Source organism: Phoca vitulina, unplaced genomic scaffold, assembly GCF_004348235.1.
Source record: "Phoca vitulina isolate PV1807 unplaced genomic scaffold, GSC_HSeal_1.0 scaffold32, whole genome shotgun sequence".
Lineage (NCBI taxonomy): Eukaryota > Metazoa > Chordata > Mammalia > Carnivora > Phocidae > Phoca > Phoca vitulina.
The window spans coordinates 1,659,667-1,674,901 of record NW_022589735.1 but is presented as its reverse complement, the minus strand read 5'-3'; the positions used below and the strand labels follow the sequence as shown (position 1 = coordinate 1,674,901).

Here is a 15,235-nt window from a genome sequence, read left to right as displayed (position 1 = left end):
TGGTTGGATTATTCCTTTGAATATACCAACACTCTCTGGACTCCAGAGTCTCTAATTATCATGCCATTTCCCTGTTCTCCTTCAAGGTAAAACTTTATGAACACATTGTCTTAACTCACTATTCTCATCTTCGTGACTGCTACCAACACTGCCATTTGCTCTAATCCAGATTTAGTTCTGACAGCCTACTAAAACTTCTCATCAAAATTACTAAAATAATGGACGACCAGATCCAATGGGACTCTTCACTCATGTCATGCTCCTCAACTGCTCTGCAGCATTTACACAGTTCACCCCTCCCTCGTTGCAACACTCTCCTTCCTAGCTTCTTGTTACTACATTCTGCTGTTTCTTCCCCTTCTTCCCTCCTCTCTTTTGTTGGTTTCTCATCTCCTATCTGAACCCTATATACTTGAATGCCTCGGAGTTCAATCCTGAACAATCTTCTCTATCTCCACATTCTTCCCTAGTTCTTTTAAAATATCTGTCAGGCAGGGCACCTGGGTGGCTTAGTTGGTTAAGCATCTGCCCTCAGCTCAGGTCATGAACTTGGGGTCCTGGGATCAAACCCCACATCAGGCTCCATGCTTAGCGGGGAGTCAGCTTCTCCCTCTCCCTCTGCCCCTCCCCCACACCGCCGCTGGTACTCTCAAAAAAATAAAATCTTTAAAACTAAATAAAGTATGTCAGGCAATGATGTCCAAATTTACATCTTTAACCAATCCTCTCCCCTGAGTACGAGCCAGACTGTGGTACAACTACCTGATATATATCATAGATCTCAGATGTTCATCAGGCACCTCAAACTTACTACATCTAAAACATAAGTCTTGATGTTTCTCCCCATCAATCTGTTCCTTTCTCAATCTTTTCCATTTCAATAAATGGTACTTCTAAGAACCTAGTTGTGTTAAATCCCAAAATGAGGCTTTATCTCAAATACCTCCCCCACCACCTTCCTTCAACCCCTAAATCTATCATAAGCAAGTCCTGTTGGCACTACCTCCAAATTAAATCTCCACACCCAACCACTCTCCATCATGACACACTAGACTAAGCCACCATTATGTCTTACTTGATCTACTGAAATGACACCCTAATTGTCTCTCTGTGCTTCTTTTGTCCATCCTCAATCTACTCTCCATACACACAGCAACTAGACTGACTTTGTTAAACTACATCATATTAAACTACTCTCCCACCCCAAATCCTCCACTGGCTTTCCATTACAGTTCTACTTAAATGAAGACCACTCAACACGCACCTCCAAACTCCACATGATCTGGCCCCTCATAAGGCCACTCTCCAAAATCATCTATTACTCTTCTTCCTTCTCCTACTCTCTAGTCATCCTGGTCATTTTCCTGTTTCCCAAACTTGATGAAGTCTCTTCCTTGACAAAGCTGGAGACTCTTCTTTTTCCCTCTGCCTGAGATGCTCTAACCTTAACCCTGTAAAATTAACTCCTTGCATGACTAAATCCCAGTCATTCTTCAGGTCTCAGTTCAAATACCATCTTAATGAGGTCTTCCAAACCATCCTATTTAAAGTGGCCTTCCGGGCGCCTGGGTGGCTCAGTTGGTTGGGCGACTGCCTTCGGCTCAGGTCATGATCCCGGAGTCCCGGGACCGAGTCCCACATCGGGCTCCCTGCTCAGCGGGGAGTCTGCTTCTCCCTCTCCTGCTCCCCCGTCTTGTGCTCTCTCTCTCTCTCACTCTCTCTCAAATAAATAAATAAAAAATCTTAAAAAAAAAAAAAAAAATAAAGTGGCCTTCCCTAGGGACTGATTACCTTGCTTATTTCTTCCCTACATACTACCACTATCTGTAATTACTTCACTTGCATTTTTATTTTTCTGTTTTTCTGCCGGCCAGCCTCTCTAATGCTGACATCCTGTTTTGTTTACTACTGTACCTCTAATGTGTGGCACATAGGCACTCAATAGGTCTTTTGTGAAATGAATGAATGGAGCAAGGAAATGGCCTGGTCTTTGGCCCACTCCCTTAACCACAATGCTGTACTGTACCATGTTAAATGCTCAAGATGGGAAAACCTGGATGTACACTGTCCCTCATCCCTCTGAACAAAAGCGGGTGATTCAAAGAAGATGGTTGTTCCAGGGTAAAAAAGACAGATACAATGTTGGGATGTTGACAGGAATATGGACTAAAAACAGTGGAGATGACAATGCCTAAGACGTAAATAGCAAGAGAAAGCCCTGCTGCTAGGAACCAAATATACACTGAAGGCAGTGCCAGGAGAGGCCTCTGAAACAAGTCAGAGTCAGATGTCTTATCCCAGGTTTTATAGCCCAGAGTCATTACAGCTCTAGTTAGCAGTGTGGCCAGTCCCGTATCCAGCAGAACTGGTGGACAGGCTGCCATGGATTAGGCTAAATGGACCGTCCCCGTCTCTCCTTAGCCAGTGGTTCTTAACTCTGTGATCACCAACCTCTTTGACAATCTGATGGAAAGATGTGGGTCTTGTCTGTCTTGTACCCCAAAACAGAATAAGCAGATAATCAAAATACTGTAACAATTGTGGAAATGAGCCCTGACCTTTGGCCTCTGTTCCCATTCTGGTACTACTGAAGAGCCAGGAAGACACTTTTAAGTGGAATTGGAGGAGGCTGAGATGAGGTCCACAGCAGAAGGAAGAAGTCACCATCGAAGGCAGGCAGAGATTTACTGAGCTCACAGCAGTGAAACCCACACCACCTTGTCCATGCCTTTGGGTTGCTGTCCAGACAGGTTTGCCACTACTAATAAATGCTGAGAAGGAAGAGGATATGTCCAGTATACCCCGGAAGCCATTCCAGACCAGAACCCTCAGAAACATTCCGAAGGAGAAAAGAGGTAGAAATAGAACAGGTATCTCTCTCTTATGGTGTGCCTATTACAGACCACACAAATAACTCTGATTTCTATTCTAAAAAGATAAGAGCAACCAATAAAGCATTCAGCAATCTTACTGAAGATCTACGGTCAGGTCCTGGAAAAAGAACTTTCCACAGTAGTAAAATCAACAAATTCCAAATTAATCAAGCTCCTAATTCAATATTCTTAAATCAAGAATAAAATAGCCTTTTTATTTAGAAAATAAGACTTGGCACAGAGGTGATAAAAGACCTCCTGACATACTCTGAGACACTGATATATGTGTGCATAATATGTGTGCTAGCGATGGAGGGAGCTTGGCAGGGGTTACAACAATGAAATTTTATTCTTTCTTCAATGACTGTGAGAAATGAATCATCATATGGCCTCCAGGTATAAGCCTATCAAGAGAGATGGGGAAGATAAAGATCCTCCCCAGTTTGGAGTGACTGTGTGGAGGACAAATATCTCCTTATCTTTTCATCATATACAATCAAATTTTCTAACACTAAAAACTACCCACATCTGAGCAGGCTGCTCTGTGGGGTTGTGGGTGCTACAGGACTGAAGGTACATATGGACAGGCTGAATAACCTTTTGTTGAGTACATCAAAGAAATGACTCAGGTAAGAATTGGGTCTCTATGCTCCCTTTCTGGCTCTTATCTAACCGCAGAATACTGTCGAAATAACGAAAATTCAAGGACTGAGTAACATTAACCCTGCTCAATCCATTATTGATTGCCAATACTTGCATGTATTTAGAACATGGGCATCAAACTCTTTGGTATGACCACATAATATTTCAGGTTTTATGGGCCTTATGGCAATCGTCCCAACTACTCAACTCTGCCAGGTAACAGGAAAGTGGCCACAGACCATACATAAACGAATGAGCATAACTGTGTTCCAATAAAACTTTATTTATGGACAGTGAAATCTCTAAAAGCCATGAAATATCATTCTTTTGCTTTTTTCCAACCGTTAAAAAATGTAAGAAACAACTTAGCTGTGGGCTGTACAAAAATAAGTAGCAGTCCCAGTATGGCCCACAGGCCATAATTTGCTGGTCCTTGTGTTAGAAACCTCATGATTGGTATTTATGACCTTTCAAATTGCCCAATTCCAGCAGCCCCTGCAAACCCCATGCCTCCTCCTCCCTCACATAAAAAAGAACTTGCAAATAATACTTACTAATTCAAGGCAAAGAACAGAAAAATAGAGACAAATTGTCCAAAATCAAATACTCTAAACTGGTTATTAAAAAATAAAGCAATCTCTTACCATTGGAGAACTTTTATCCTGCAAGAAAGCCTGTTTAATATGGACTAACAAGAGGAAAAGTTAGTCTGAATTAAAGACTTTAAAATGCAATTTTATTGTTCACCAAGGAAGTATTACTGCAAAGCAGAAGGCCTAACAGGCCTGTTTTAATGAATAGATGACTCATCTGTAATCAGCACATTAATTGTTGGGATTCAAATGGGTGCTCTTAAAGTACTGGGAAAAATAGCTTCATTTTTAAAGCAGGTTAAGCATTCCCCCTACAGCCTTTCCTAAAGTATCAATTTGCTTTGTAAACTATTTCTTTCCAAAGATTCTACAAGTAAACTTCCACAAAACCCTGACAGATTTATCACAAATTCTAGACTACTAAATTTCAATATTTTTAAAAAGCCACATGAATTTGGGTAACAAACATCACACTGTCGTTACTTTCAGTATTACAAAATCAATGTTGTCAACCTCCCGGTCCCTAGGGTTGTCACTGTACCTTCTGCCTTTTTTCAACCCTTTCAAATTACTTCGGAACTTGTCCTCTTCTTGAAGTTTCACTTCTCTTGCCCCACTCTGGAGATTCAGCCGCACATGGGATCCAGCAGGGACAGCCTGCCCTAAAAGCCAAGAAGAAAGAGGGCTCATGAGGTAGACAGTCCTTGAAGGGACACTCCAATGGAATGGTTGGCTAACAAGCCAACAGGATTTATTAACTCATGAAGACCAGACTCTGCTGTGTTCCATTACCTGAATCCATCCATCTCTCTAAGACACACACACACACACACACACACACACACACACACACACACACCTCTCACACATATTTTCTCCTTTTGCTAATACATATCAAATTAAGGGAATGAGGCAGATGGGCAAGGACATCTGTACTTCAATCGAGAGACCAATAACTCCAGTTAGAACCTGCATCTTTAAGCTATTCTGTTTTCTTTAAACTGAGCTATAATAAGCCTTTCTGTAAACGTGCAGTGAATGGTAAGTATCTACTCACCCTTAAGGACATGGCTACATCACTGCATCCTTCATGACACTCTTCTTGCCTCTCCCCTTGACAGTCCCAGAAAACCCCAGAGAGCTTGCCATTCCAGCAAGCTTAGACCTCACCACCCTCATCTATTCATCATCAGGCTCCTTCTATGAGGCTCTCTCCTTGATGAGCCAGGGACTATATCTCCTATATTATTTCCCAAGCCCCTAGACCAGAGTGTGATTGGAAGGTAAGAGGATAGAGCAAGCCAAGGAGGCAGGGAATGGAATCAATAGAAACTAAAAAGCTATGCCCACCCATCTCAGAAGGGTCCATCCACTAGCTGAAAAAACAAGTAATGTGAATGGATGGGCTATTCATACACATTGTACACATTACTCAAAGATAAATAAAAAGCAGGTAAAGACACTACAAAAAAAGAACTACAGGCCAGTATCTCTGATAAACACAGATGCAAAGATTCTCCACAAAATATTAGCGAACCAAATCCAACAATACATTAAGAAAATCATTCAACATGATCAAGTGGGATTTACTCCTGAGATGCAAGGTGGTTCAATATTTGCATATCCATCAATGTGATAGGTCACATGAACAACAGAAAGCATAAAAACCATATGCTCATTTCAAGAGATGCATAAAAAGTATATGGCAAAGTACAACATCCATGTTGAGATAAAAACTCTCAACAAACCAGGTTTAAAGGAAACATACCTTAACATAATAAAGGCCATCTATGAAAAACCCACAGTTAACATCATCCTCAATGGGAAAAAACTTTCCCCTAAGATCAGAAACAAGACAAGAACATCCACTCTTGCCACTTTTATTCAACATAGTACTGGAAATTCCAGCCACAGCAATCAGACAAGAAGAAATCAGTAAGGAAGAAGTAAAACTTCCACTATTTGCAGATGACAGGATACTGTATGTAGAAAACCTTAAGACCACACTAAAAAACTACTAGACCTGATAAATGAATTTAGTCACGTCACAGGATACAAAATCAATATACAGAAATCTGATGCATTTCTATACACTAATAATGAAGTAGCAGAAAGAGAAATTAAGAAAACAATCTCATTTATAATTGTACTGAAAATAATAAGATACTTAAGAATATAACTAAACAGGGGCGCCTGGGTGGCTCAGTTGGTTAAGCGACTGCCTTCGGCTCAGGTCATGATCCTGGAGTCGCGGGATCGAGTCCCGCATCGGGCTCCCTGCTCGGCAGGGAGTCTGCTTCTCCCTCTGACCCTCCCCCCTCTCATGTGCTCTCTCTCTCTCAAATAAATAAATAAAATCTTTAAAAAAAAAAAAAAAAAGAATATAACTAAACAAAGAGATGAAAGACTTGTACTCTGAAAACTATAGAACACTGATGAAAGATGTCGAAAAAGGGAAGCCTGGGTGGCTCAGTTGGTTAAGCATCTGCTTTTGGCTCAGGTCATGATTCCAGGGTCCTGGGATCAAGTCCCACGACAGGCTCCCTGCTCAGCGGGGAACCTGCTTCTCCCTCTGCCTACCGCTCCCCCTGTTTGTGCTCTCTCTCTCTCCCCCTCTGACAGACAGACAGACAAATAAATAGACAGATAGTGAAGAAGACATAAACAAATGGAAAGATATTCCATGCTCATGGATTAGAAGAACAAATATTGTTACAATGTCCACACTACTCAAAGCAATCTACACATTTAATGCAATCCCTAACAAAACACCAAAAGCATTTTTCAGAGAGGTAGAACAAATAATCCTAAAATTTGTGTGGAACCACAAAGACCCTGAATAGCCAAAGCAATTTTGAAAAAGAAGTAGTAAACTAGAAGTATAACAATACTAGATTTCAAGATATTCTATAAAGCTGTAGTAATCAAAACAGTATGGTACTGGCACAAAATGGACACACAGATTAATGGAATAGAGTCCAGAGATAAACCCACAATTGTATGGGCAAGTAATGTACGACAAAGGAGGCAAAAATATACAGTGGCAAAAAAACAGTCTCTTCAACAAATGGTGTTGGGAAAACTGGACCACCTTCTTACACTATGCACAAAAATAAACCTAAAATAAATTAAGAACCTAAATATGAGACCCGAAACCATAAAAATCCTAGAGGAGAGCACAGGCAATAATTTCTTTGACATTGGCTGTAGGAACATTTTTCTAGACATGTCTCCTAAGGCAAGGGAAACAAAAACAAAAGTAAACTATTGGGATTAGATCGAAATAAAAACCTTCTCCATACCAAAAGAAACAACAAAACAAGATGATAGCCTACTGAACGGAAGACGATATTGCAAGTGATATATCTGATAAGAGGTACTCAACACCAAAAAACCCCCAAATAATCCATTTGAAAAATGGGCAGAAAACTGTGCACTGGTGGTGGGAAGGCAAACTGGTGCAGCCACAGCACCAGTAGAAAACAGTATGGAAGTTCCTCAAAAATTAAAAATAGAATTACCATATGATCCAGTAATTGCACTATTGGGTATTCACACAACACAAAAACACTAATTTGAAAAGATATATGCACCCTCATGTTTACTGCAGCATTATTTACAATAGCCAAGATATGGACCTAACCCAAGTGTCCATCAAGGGATAAATGGATAAGGAAGATGTGGTATATGTATGTAAAATGGAATATTACTCAGATATAGATAGAGAAGAATGACATCTTGCCATTTGCAACAACATGAATCTAGAGGACATAATGCTAAGTGAAATAAGTCAATCAGAGAAAGGCAAATACCATACGATTTCACTCATATGTGGTATTTAAGAAACAAAACAAACAAAAGAGAGACAAAAAAACAGACTTTTTTTTTTTTTTTTTTAAGATTTTATTTATTTACTTGACAGAGAGAGACACAGCGAGAGAGGGAACACAAGCAGGGGGAGTGGGAGAGGGAGATGCAGGCTTCCCGCAGAGCAGGGAGCCCAATGCGGGGCTCGATCCCAGGACCCTGGGATCATGACATGAGCTGAAGGTAGACGCTTAACGACTGAGCCACCCAGGCGCCCTCAAAAAACAGACTCTTAAATATAGACAACACACTCACAGTTACTAGAGGGGAGGTTGGTGGGGAGGTAGGCAAAACAGGGGAAGGGGATCAAGAGTATACTTAATCATGATGAGTACTAATATATATGTTCAGTCATTATATCATACACCTGAAACTAATATAACACCGTACGTTAATTATACTGGAAACAAAAATTTTAAAAAACATTGGTTAAAAAGCAAGTGTGCAAGATCACATACTACAAGCAGAATGTTACACTTACTCATTCATTCATGCGGTTATCATTTACCAAGCAACTACTATATACCAGCCACTGTGGTAGGTTCTAAGAATACAAAGAGAAATGTTAACTGCCACAGGGATAGAAAATTTTAGGGAAAGGGTTCAAGATACTAGAAATCTAGAAGAAATGCTGCTCTGTGCTTTCTCCTGCCAAAGGATGGCATGGCCTTGCTGATGCTGAATTTGATTCAAGGATCAAAAAAGGATGACAATATTTAAAAAATTCCTTTAAGGGAAGCATACAGCGCGAGTTCTCTCAGAACTTGATCAGGTAAACCCTAAGTATTAAAAGGTAATGGTGTAGCAAGAATTCAAGTTTTCTCAATTCTGAGAGAACCACAGTGAACTCCAAATTCCACTGACCACTGTGTCTCCACCAGAGAACTAAGGAGCCAGGGAAACAGCATGCCAAGACAAGCTGTTCTGTTCCTGCTGCCCCACTTCAATAGGGAGTTTCTGTATCTTTGGCTAAAAAAATTAATGGGAACTTAAGTACATGAGTATATGTGCATAACCATCTCCTTCTAACCTCAAAAGCAACCAAAATGCTTCAAGGTTAAAAAAATATATATGTCCAAAGTAGAGTGGGGAAACCTTTCTCTGGGGAGGCTTCCTGAAGGGGTTCCTGACTCTGGGGGTCAAATAAGGCAAAAAGTGAGACCCAGACTGGGAAAATAGGGAATCCAAAATAGAGCTGTGTGTGCAAAGACTCAGACACACAAACTGACAGGCGACATTCAGGAGGCCAGGAACAAAAGAAGCAGGGAGAAGTGGAAAGGCTATGGAGGCAGCTGAGGACAAGATGAGGCCAATTGGTGGCAAGGAACTAGCAACTTCTTTGCTTTTCCTAGGATCATAGGGCAAGAGGTAACTTCTTCAGCATTAATCCCTGAATGTATGACGGCAAGAGGTTGTTTCACCTGGGGAGATCCCAAACTAACAAAACAACCGAGTACCTTCCTGGACTAAAGGCTAATAAGCAGGTCATCCTTGATATTCCCTTTACCTCACCATCCCCCATGCCCAATGCATCTCTAAAACATAGTGATTTTTCCTGCTATAATGTCTCTTGAATTCATTCTGTCTTCCTCACCACTGCTCTTGTCCAAACCATCACCATGTCTCTTCTGGACAGTGCCATAGCCTTCCAGCTGGCCTCTCTAATCTACTCTTAGCTCCTGGTCCAACTGTTGTTTACAAAGAACAGTTTTGTTTTGTTTTTTCAAAATACAAATCTGACTTCCGACTTCTCTCAGGGCTTCCGACTTCTCTCAGAGTAAAGATGAAAGTCCTCACGGCGGTCAGTGAGGCCCATTAGTGTCTAGCCCCTGCCTGCCTCTTCAGCCTTGTCCACTCCCCATTCTCCTTTTCCCATTCCATGAGAGAAGCTTGCTTACTCCTACCATGGGGCCATTCCACTTGCTGTTCGCTTTGCCCAGAATGCTCTTTCCAACCCCAGCCTCCCTATCTCATCTTTCCAATCCCAGCTAACAGTTACTTCCACTCAGTGGTATCCTCTATTTCTCCACACCAGACCCAGCTCCAGTCTTTCGCAGCATCGTGGACCTTTCCTTTACAGCAGTTACCACAATCAGTGGTTACAGTTTAGTTTTTTAATTCATCTGGTAAAAAGAAATGGTCACCACTTTAGCCCCAGGGCCTATCCCATGGTCTAGTACACAATAAATCCTCAATAATTATTTGCTGAGTAAAAATTAAAAATGAAAAAGAGAAAATCCTAGGTCATCTAGAGGTGTGTGGAAAGGCCAACAAGGATTTCCACTAGCTCAAGAGGATTCATAACAATTAGTCATGTTAATAGTTTCTTTTGTAGTAAACTAGTAATAGTAATACAAACAACAGTAGCATTTTGAATTTTCAGATTTTTGATCAAAATTAGAAATGGACAAGGTGAAAAAAAGTATGTGACTAATAGTTTCAAAACATAACAGGTTATACTGTGCCAAAGTGGCCAAGGAACAGACTAGAATCTTATGTGAATCAATTTATTTTATTTGGGGAAAATTCCAAAATTACTCCCTTCACATAAGCCACCACAGGGGGCAAGAGCAACCACAATAGCATTAACCTAAAATACAGGTTACGCTCATTCAAGATACACAAAACCAGCAATGGCAGAGGCAGAGGCAGCAGAAAACAGAATCTTTTAAATGTTTCCGCCCCCCTGGGAAGAAGGCCAATTTAGTGTGCAAACTGACCTGCATCCTTCTAGGGCCTCTACGAAGGGACCAGGACGCTCAAAGAGCAGAGTGCATGCAAAAAGTCACAAGTTATATCCAGGTCAAGAGTCAGGGATTGAAAGGTGGAGGGCAAGGGGGAAGGCAGAAAATATGATAGGGATCCAAAAAGGCCCCTCCAACAGGTCTGCAAAGCCTACCGTGTCTATGTCCCTACCACTGGCTCTCTGGGGACAAATCATGGCCTGAAAAAACCGTCTCTGACAAGAAGAAAAACTGTCCAAATTAAGTAAGGCCATATCATACTTGAATTTTGACTCCCACTGGGAATCTGTCACTGACTCTAATCACAGTCCAAGACCCACATAACAACTCCTGCTTTTCCAAGGGGGAAAATCTGTGGTGGATTGCATTATTGTCACCAATTGTCTTCCCCTTAGCCTGTATCCACACCCTTTGTCAGGTGACCTTACAGCCCCTCCTACCATAGTGGAGTACTTTCCTACCCCTTGACTCTGGACTTGACTTATGACACGCTTCGGCCAGTGGGATGTCAGCAAATGTGCCACAGTGATTTGAAATGTGCTTGTGCGTTTTGCCCATCTTTTGGAATTCTACCATCACCATCAGAAATGTTCGCTAGCATTCTGGTCTGAGGAGGATGAGACCCATGGAGCAAATGTGGACCCCAACTGCAGACTGAAGCTAAGCCCAGCTGAGCCTAGCCATGGTCAACCAGGTCTAGCTGATCTACAGACACATGAGCAAGAATAAAAGACTGGATTTCTTTTATAACTTTTTACTCTGAACTACCTTTAAACTTACACAAAAACTGCAAAAATAATACAGTTTCCATATATTGCTCACACAGCCTTTCCCAATGTTAATAGCATTACCTTAACATAGTAACATAGTCATAGATAATCATCACAACTGGGAAATTAACAATAATGCTAACCAAACTATAAAAGATCCTTTTTCAAGCCTTACCAGTATTTCCACCATGTCCTTTTTTGTTCCAGGATCCCATATGGCCTTTGGTTGTTACTTCTCCCTAGTCTCCTGTAGTCTGCAAGAATCCCTCAACCTTCCCTTGTCTTTCATGATCCTGACATCATCAAGGAATACTGATCAGTTTTTCAAGACTGTCTGGTGTCTTCTCATGATTAAAATGAGGTCATGCATCTTTGACAGAAGCACCAAGAAAATGATGTAGTGTTCTTCTCAGTGCATCATATCGCAAAGGTTGTGGTGTTAATATGTCTTATGACTGGTGATATCGGACTTGATCAACTAATAAAAGTAGTACCTACTGAGCTTTTTCTACTGTAGTAAACAAAAATCAGAGCAGACTACCAAACTGAGAAGAATAGCTTGGCAACTTCTCAACAATTTAAAGTAAGAGTTACCATATGAACCCAGCAACTCCACACCTAGGTGTATACCCAAGAAAATTTTAAAACATATGTTCACCAAAAACGTGTACATGAATGCCTACTGTAGCATTATTTATAATAGCTAAAATGTGGAAATAACCCTAATGTCCATCAACTGATAAATGAAGAAAAAGTGGTATATACATATGGTGGAACATTATTCAACCATTAAAAGAAATGAAATACTGACATATACAACATGGATGAACCTTGGATACATTATGCTCAGTGAAAGAAGGCAGGTAGAAAAAGTCACATATCAGACGGTTCCTTTTAAATGAAATTCCAGAAGAGGCAAATCAAAAGACACAGTACATCGGTGGTTGTCAAGAGCTAGGGGGAGGAAGGAATGGGATGTGACTGCTAATGGGGACGGGGTTTCTTTCTGGGCTGATGAAAATGTTCTGGAATTAGACAGTGCTAGAGCTAGGGGGAGGAAGGAATGGGATGTGACTACTAATGGGGATGGAGTTTCTTTCTAGGCTGATGAAAATGTTCTGGAATTAGTGCTAACTGTTGCACAGTTTTGTGCATATACCAAAAGCCAATGAATTGTTAAAAAAAATTACAAGGGAAATACTTTGAGATTATAGAAATCCCTTTTCTCCTCAAACCACACTATTAGGAGAATCCTTCTGCAACAATTACCACTGTGGTGGCGGTCTCATGGCAATTTTCTACTTCCTTCCTTCCTAATATGTTAATTGAAATTTCAAGTACAGTAAGAAGTAGGGCATAATGAATACATACATCACTTAACTGTTACTTTTTTGTCACATTTGCTTCACCTTTTTGTACTATAAAATGTTACAGACAGAAACATAACACACAAAAAGGAAACATCACAATGTCAGTTCTAAATATTTCCATATGCACCTCTCAAAAAATATAAAGAAAATTTGGTACAAAAAAGAGAGGAAAAGAGAGAGAGAGAAACAAAAAGAGAAAAGAAATTTCATTACAAAGAACTCTCAGTCCTTCATCTATTTAATAATTTACTTCAATAATAAATACGGCCTCATGGTTATTTTCTTCTATGAGTTATAATTCAGTACTACCATTATTGATTTTGTTGCTCAGTTGTTGCAGCTTGGCCCATTAGGAATTCCTTCAGGTTGGCTCTTGTGTCCTTTTAGCGAGTTCCTTTCCCCCATCATTTTCTTTTTTCAAGTATTTCCTTACTTTCTGCTTCCGTAAGAGGTTACAAGTTCATGTTGTATTTTCCTTTCCTTGCCTTGGAATCAACTACTTCTCAAGGAGTCTTAGTTTCTTTTATTGAAGAATAGTATTTAGAAACCACGATCTGGGTGCTAGGTATGCTCATTACTACTAGGGTATCATGGCTCTTAGCCCCTGTCAGACAGAGCTAAGAAGTTTATGTATGTGTATACATTTATATATATGCTCATAAACACATCATCTCTATTTCGGTATCTATTTTTATATTTATTAAAAACTACAAGTTTATACTGTTATCTCAGATTTCAATCTAACACCACAGAGTTCATTTGTCTTTCCCCTTTCCTTACTTGTAACTTCTTTCTCCAGCAGAGAGAAACTTGGCTCTTATTATCTGCAATGTATTTTTTATTGTTCAATTCTAGCATGAATATAGTTTCAAAATTGGTAACCCATGCCCCTATGAGAAACACATTTACCCAACTAGATTACAGCATTTACGTGCAGTTCTTTTGTCTCTGACTTCACAGTATCTAGTCAAGATATCTTTTCACAAAGTCACTTAGGTTAGCTCTTTTCTTCCTTACCCCCGTGTAGTATGATTGCTATTAATGTGTAATGCTTAGTTCATTTGTTAGTGTCTGTACTCCATTTTGTGGTTCCTGCTCCTCCACATGCTGGTTGGTTTAACTGTTTATTTGGGGGGCATCTCAAGCATATGTGAACGATTTCTGGAGTTCTAAGATAGAACTATACAAAAAGAAATTACTGTGGTTTTAAGCCAAGTTTGGAGGTGGTTTGTTTATTGTGGCAATTCATTCCTGTGGTTCTGAAACAAGGAATTTAAAAGTGTCCAATATAAAGAACAGTTCTTTTTTCTGAAATTATGTAATTTTTATCTTTTTAGTGTTAAAATGCCCCTTTATAAAATGAGTGAATGATGATGATGGATGATAGTGGGTTGTTTCTACGTTAAGGCTCTTAACTCAGAAAGTAAAAAAGTTGGCCTTTGGTCCCCAAAATTTGCTTTTTAATTTTTTCTTATCTATCAAACACCACAGTCTGGAAACTCCCCCAGCTATTCAACCAACCTTCTCCAGGACGTTTGAGAATTATTCTCACTGTACACTTTAAGCGAGAGTATTTTATGGCCTATAAACTGTATCTCAATAGAACTGTTTAAAAAATACATTTCCTTGGATAAAGCATTACCTTCTCCTTTCAAATCCCAGGACAGCAATTAGCGTATCAGATACAGTCCAAGGTGACACCAAGTATTTCTAGGCGCCAGGACAGAGCGTTAAGCACAGAGCCTATACAGCCCCAGGATAGTTGTGGGTATGGTATGAAGAAGAAAATGGACCAAAGAAAGCCTGAGGCCCTGAAGCACGTGGGCAAGAGGAACCCTAGTAGAAGGGCAGGTAAGAAACAGTGATCCGAGAGGGAGGAGCCAACAGAAATGCCCACAGGAGGCCGGCAAGTAAGAGAGACAAGTGAGAAGGGCCATCTCTAGGACAGTAGGGAGTGGTGAAGGCTGAAAAAAAATGCCCCTTCTAAAAGCATCAAATTTTAAAATATAAAAGCCAAACGAAATATATCTATAAATGGAATTCGTCCCCCAGCCAGTTTGTGACTGCTGGAAAAGATGTTTCACCTACTGACAAATTTTGCCTGACTCAGTGTTTGTCCCAGCTCCTCCCAGGTCCTAGTGATTAGAAATTTGCCCCACCTGGACTCACCATGGTAGGATCCCCCGTGGGTCGTGCCCACAGTGAAGATACTGTGCAGCCTGGCTGCCCGGCTTCAGCAGACTCAGGGCCAACTCAGATGGATGCCATGGTGCTCATTTTTGCCTTGCCATCAGATGCTTCAGCAGTTATCTGGTTTTGGGAGCGGTGCAAAGAATGGCCTGTCCTCTGTAGGCTCCTGCCTGCAAACTCCCCCTC

General features: G+C 40.6%; 1 protein-coding gene across 2 annotated transcripts in view; it reads right to left on the bottom strand.

Annotated features, from left to right (window-relative positions):
• Nucleotides 1–15,235, bottom strand: part of SIL1 (SIL1 nucleotide exchange factor) — a 208,087-nt gene that overhangs the window by 84,576 nt on the left and 108,276 nt on the right. For both annotated transcript variants that reach the window (XM_032425063.1, XM_032425062.1), the window contains one exon: nt 4,650–4,770. In XM_032425063.1, coding sequence (XP_032280954.1) covers nt 4,650–4,770 — 121 coding nt within the window. The remainder of the gene's footprint in view (nt 1–4,649; nt 4,771–15,235) is intronic.